The 6000-nt window shown below is 40.6% G+C and overlaps 1 protein-coding gene across 2 annotated transcripts in view; it reads right to left on the bottom strand.

Annotated features, from left to right (window-relative positions):
- Positions 1-1364: 1364 nt before the first annotated feature.
- Positions 1365-6000, bottom strand: part of LOC114361676 (myosin light chain kinase, smooth muscle) — a 41278-nt gene continuing 36642 nt past the window's right edge. For both annotated transcript variants that reach the window (XM_028316809.1, XM_028316801.1), the window contains exons 6-8: positions 4673-4872; positions 3980-4132; positions 1365-2987 (exon numbers count right to left, since the gene is read on the bottom strand). In XM_028316809.1, the coding sequence (XP_028172610.1) occupies positions 1814-2987; positions 3980-4132; positions 4673-4872 (1527 nt within the window). In that variant the 3' untranslated portion in view covers positions 1365-1813. The remainder of the gene's footprint in view (positions 2988-3979; positions 4133-4672; positions 4873-6000) is intronic.

Raw genomic sequence — 6000 nt, 5'->3', positions numbered from 1 at the left:
ATTGGGTTTTTACCCATGAGGGTAAAAACCCACATGAGTGGGTTTTTACCCGGGTGGAAACCCGTCTCTAGTCGCCGGTGGTGTCGCGGCAGTCTAAGGCTACGGCCGGATACCCCCATTTGGGCGATGACGGAACGCCGCGGAGATTTTAGTGGGTATACCCCGTCCTTTTTAGGACGGAGCACACACCACCCTGTCCCCGGCAGTGGTGACGGTGCGCAAGCACTCGACAAAAAAAAAGGGGGGCCCGAAACAAGCTGTGCCTAGGGGCCCCGAGATGGTTAATCCGGCCCTGCTAGCATCTTGTACTCGTGTAGTGAAAAGGGCGATTTGCGATAGTGTTTTTCAAAAATCTGATGACTAAGCCTAATGTTTCTTTCATTTTAACTTTGTATTGTATTTTATGTAAATTAACTTGATATGCTATTTCCCTCCATTTTTAGTGTCAAGTATTTCCTCATGGACTTCTTCGAACTTGGCACCCATTCGTTTGAGCGCGATGACAGCAGACACGGCTTTGGCCCAACGCTTTTTGATCACGTACCGTTTGAGTTTGGTCTTGGTGACATGCAGCTCAGTGCAAAGTGCGGACTGGATCAACCACGGGTGGGTTAGAGTGGACGATGCGGGTAGGCGGTCACTGGAGAAAAATAATTTATTAAACGTTTTATCATACTTCAACAAAAAGTTCTAGATCTATCATTAGAACATTTACGATTTTCTTATCTTACTTTTTTCTTAAAATGAAATTACTACTTTATTGCCGAGTAGGCATTTAACTGCTGTATGACTGTTTCAAAAAATATTACGAAGTTCCTAAGTGTGTTCTTTGCTTTTGCATAAAATTATTATACACACTGTTACGCAGAGTAGAATACATTTGTCACCAACCCCTACTCTTCCCGCGGGTGTCGTAAGAGGCGACTTAGGGACTACACATCAAACAGAGAATGGGCAGCAGCGCTCTCTGAAAAACATCAATCTTTTAAACTGCGATCTCCAACCCGCCTGCCTAGCGTGGAGATTATGGCAAAACCCTCCACTATAGTGGAGGAGGCTCATAGTCCAGCAGTGGACTGTAAAGGGCTGTTGATGATGACACACTGTTAAGGTTGTTTTGGTAGGGTAAATAAAAGATCTAAATTAAATAAAGCCTTATATTAAAAAAACATAAAATGACAACAATAAATTACATAAGAATTATACTTAAGTAATACAATTTCATACTTATAAGTACATACATAAATAAGGAACAATTAATTTACTGCAAAAACCTTATAGCCGACTTTGTGACTATTTTATTTACATTAGAAAGGATATTTTATACGTTTTTTAAGTATCTATTTAAGTATTTAATGTCATTGTGATGGTATTTACTTAAATTATTTTATGATTATTGCATTATGTTTATATTTTTAGAAAATAATGGATATTTCAAGTATTGTTTTCATTTCTCTCAGTCTTGCTTTTGTAACGATATCTTCATACAGAAATTATTATTGAGACTAGATTCGTACAATGTCATTTTACTGCCATCCCTAAAGTAAAGGAAAAGTTGATAAAAATAATCTCATTCAGTTACTTTGGTAACTTACAACCGTTACGTACTAGCTTGGTTAACATTGGTCATTTAGAGATTTGACTAATTGGCTTTTGGGTAATTTGGTAGACGCCCTGACCTGTCTGGCACTTCGTAACTAATTTACAAGTAGCTTATAGTTCTTAGGCATATAGTTTCTGTAAATAACCAAGCCTAACTAGCATTTTTTGTTCATGTGAATGTCATGGCACTACTACCCTGTTTCAACAAAAATCATTTCGAATTCGTTACTGTGTTTGCGACATTTTTTCTCTGGGCTTTTTCTTCCGATGTTTGCCGTTGGAAGAACGCGTGTAGACTCGACATAGAGTTCTGTGCGAGCTGGTTTGATGGCGACCATTCAAGGGATATTGATTGGTGTCGACCACCATTTGACGTGCCACCAGCAGTTCTTTCCGCTTCAACTTCTTCTGTTTCCCCCCATTTCTCCAAGAGGTGTAGCAGAAGATCCTTAGTCCTATGAGCATTGTTCTCGTCTCCTCTTCTATAAGGCAACTGTCTACCATTTTCTGATCCGTTCACCAATTTATCTATTCGGTCCCTCCGCCTATCAAACTCCTGGAAGAAGCTATTCCGCCTCTCTATAGGCTGGTCTGGAACATCTCGGCTCAAATGCGTCACCTTTTTGGACCTCGTGGTCGATTTTGCCCACGGCATTTTGCTCGTCATTGGCTTCTCTGGCTCTTTGTCTATTAGAAAACTCGACGATATTTTGTTTGTTGATTTCGATGTGAAAATCCTTTTTGTTGTGTTCGAAGCGTCTCCATTTGTGATCGTTTTAGTGAACGTTTTTGTCTCCTTTTTGAAACCATTCGGTAGTTTTTCCTCTTTCACTGTCGTGTTTGATTCTGTCACGTTTTTGTTCAGTTCTTTCGTGCTATTGTTGTTGGCCAGATCGGTGTTCATAGTCGAGAGCATGAATAAGTGGTCCGAAAGTTTCTTTATTTCCTCAGCTAGGTTCTTTCTTACCATGACGTCTTGTTTTTTGTGTAAGAAGCAACTGCTATCCGAAGCTCTCCTTTCAACAGGATTGTATCGAGGTGCTAAGTAATTTGGGTCTCTTAAAGGAGGTGGTTCTAGGTCGTCTTCGTCAAAGACTGTGTCTGGGGAACTGCCTAAAGAACTTCTTGGGGAGGGTGAGCAGCCGCCGATGGATGATCTTTCGCAATTGCCGTTCATAAGACAGGTGATTTCGTGAGACTGGTTATCGAAAACGTAAGGCGAGTTCGGGTGTTCGCTCCATCGTTCTACGAAGAGCCTAAGGTTGTCTTTGGCGACGTCTAGTTCGTGTTTGGGCGATGGTAGTGGTTGGGGCGGTTCCTTCTTGGCTGGAGGCCGCTTCTGAATCCATCGGTGACGCAAACACTCCGTCGCGCTCGGTCGTGACCTGCGACAAAGACCCTTGTTACTATCAACCCAACACCTAGAATTGAGTGAGATGGAAGGTGCGTGCAAATAGATGGATGGTGAATTGTGGTTGGTGCATAATATGGTTTAGGGTGGATATGTGAGGATATTATGGATGTGATGGTTTTATTCGATGGTAAGGATCAGTGCGAGGATATGAATTCATAAAATACTGGAATGTGTCACCAATAGATAGTTTTAATAGTATAAGTACTAAATTGCGTTTCTACTTAACTAAACAATTAGAGATTAGTGTTAGCAATAGTTCTACTGTTTTATTTACTTTTAGTCTACAAGTGCAAGGCAAGTTAACTAAAATCAAAAGTAAATTAAGTGCATTAACTACGAAAACCAGCGCTACTTCATGCAATAAATATAATAGGTATTGTTAGTTACAACTAAGTGTTGGATAGAATTAAACACGTAACAAAGGGTCTTTATCGACAGGCTTATTATTGCAGCTTTTATGTTGGAATTCGAAACAGAGTACAAGCAATTTACTGTCGTTTCCAACAAAGACATGGAAATGAAAATGCCTAAGTTTTAAAAATGTTTGAAAATTCTAGTCCCTATCAGGCGTAGGTACGCACGACAGCATATCAAGCTAACAGTGGCTCTTATCCCATTGTCATAGAGCCTACTTTGATGTAAAAATGTAAATTATGATATGCTGTCGCTGTACATTCTTAAGCAGATTCCGATATTTTGAAGATCAGAAAACAGACTCGGTGTCTGTTTAAGAACTTCTAAAGGACGAAGCACACTTATCTATCAACTCGGAAACGGATCGTAACCGTATCAACTCGAGGCGGTCGGTATTCTTTGTATGAAACTCCGTACCTACTGCAAGGCAAACACTTATCCGCACCTAACTTCGCCTCGCGGCGAAAGTCGATACGGCGTTGATCCCTTTCCGGGTTGATAAGTATGCTATGACCTTTAAACAAATAAAACTGTACAGATGATACTCACTCTTTATCCTTCACAAGCAGCTTGCTGATGAAGTCTTTGGCGTCCTCGGAGATCTCGTTGAAGGCCTCGTCGTCGAAGTCGTACTTGGCCACGGTGACGTTCGCCATGGTTTCTATGTCTGTCTCCCCCATGAACGGCGAAAGGCCTGATAGGCTGGAAATAAACAGATATTGTTTAGTACATCTATGATAAAAGGCGGCCATCAACCGGACAATATAAAAACCATTGGGGGAGGCCTATGTTTAGCAGTGGACGTCCTGTGGATGAAATGATGATGATGATGATAAAACTATAACCGTTGATGCGACTCAAGTGGCAAGGGAAATTCTACAAAGAGTATTTGCGTTAAGTGGAGAATCTAAAAGAAAGAAATCAAAGTGTAGCCTTTATCCTTCGAAACCAAATAATAATATGATTCTATCCAAACAAAAATCATCGACATACACAACAACATGATGCCTTTTGAAGAGACCCTGGACCTCATCTGTGCTGGACCTTGTTCAAATTAGATGGAGACTGCCTTTCAGCACACTTTGATCTTTTTTAAATCTTTCATCAAAACTTTTAATACTAGACTTTTAGTGTTCCTTTGTATTGTTTCGTAGGTAGTACTTAGGTATGAGGCATTTTGTAGCCCTATCCTAAAGCTATCAATGAATGATGAATAGTACAAAAGGTTACTAAAATACTTACAGAACATAACAAATAACGCCAACGGACCACATGTCAGTCCCGTATCCAATCTGGTCGAAGTTGACCACCTCTGGCGCGACGAACTCCGGCGTTCCGAACAGCACTTGCAGCTTCTTCTCAGGGTCATAGAAGCGGGCCAGGCCGAAGTCTATGATCTTGATGCGGTTGCCAGTCTTGGTCAGGCATAGGATGTTTTCAGGCTGAAAGAAAATTCATTATGTAGAAGACCTAGAAATTGGATGACCGATGGGTGCGCTGGAATTGACTGAAGGTGAGCCTCTGATGGATCGACGACACATGAAGATAAGTAACACTTATCTACTTTTATTGTATAGCACCTATCTATCTAATATCGTTGTGGTGATTCTGGTAGCGGCTAGGTACATGTAAAATCTTCGGTGTTAGTTGACCTCCCCTACATTCGTCTTACGTTTAGTAATCGATTGCCATTGGCTGAAATGATGATGATGATGCTAGTCGCTTAGAAGGTTATAGACGATTCAATGGAATGGTTGAATAGTAGCAGTAGAAGTAGTAATAGCTTAGTTTAATAATAGCTTTGATTATAATAATCTCTTCTTAAGTGTCAACCAAAGTGCCAACTTCAGATTAATTGGTGAAATGTATTTGTTTCTCAATCGCCATTAATTACCTACTTAAAGTCACATAATAGACGAAAGACTTTTTACTATGCCACCACACTACGTGTCGCGTAATCAGTGCCAAGTTTTGCGAGGTGGTTATGAGGCCTGAACAACCTTGGCAAAGGTGGCTTGGTCGAAACAGCGGGTCATCGAACGGCCCGAACTTGAGCATTGGAAGGTTGATTACTTGTCAACAACGATTACTCACATATGTTACATCATGTTATTGTAATGTTGATTTTTAGGGTTCGTTCGTTCGTTTCAGCCAAATGACGTCTACGGCTGGACAAAGGCCTACCCCAAGGATTTCCACAACGACCGGTCCTGTGCCCGTCCGCGATCCTCACCAGATCGTCGGTCCACCTAGTGGGGGGTCTTTGGAAAAACGAACAACCCTTGCGACTTGCGAGTTAACAGATTTCTGAACAATTCGAGAAAAGTACAAATCTCTTCTCACAAAAATTAGTTACCTACCTAAACAACTAGCACTTGCCTGGTTCTGAGTCATAACAATAAATCTAAAATTATTAATAACAGCGTTTATTGGATAAATAAAGTTAATAGTTTCTTCCGACCAGTAGGTAAATAAATTAATGATTGAGTGTTACTAGTTAATCATTTCCTTGATATTTAATGTCAGTATTTATCAGGGCAGAGTTTATCACTGATTTTGGGAATTATAGT

The sequence above is a fragment of the Ostrinia furnacalis genome, unplaced genomic scaffold, assembly GCF_004193835.3.
Source record: "Ostrinia furnacalis isolate ACB-3 unplaced genomic scaffold, ASM419383v2 OfSCF0375, whole genome shotgun sequence".
Lineage (NCBI taxonomy): Eukaryota > Metazoa > Arthropoda > Insecta > Lepidoptera > Crambidae > Ostrinia > Ostrinia furnacalis.
Note: the sequence above shows the minus strand (reverse complement) of the source record. Positions and strands in the feature narration are given on the sequence as shown.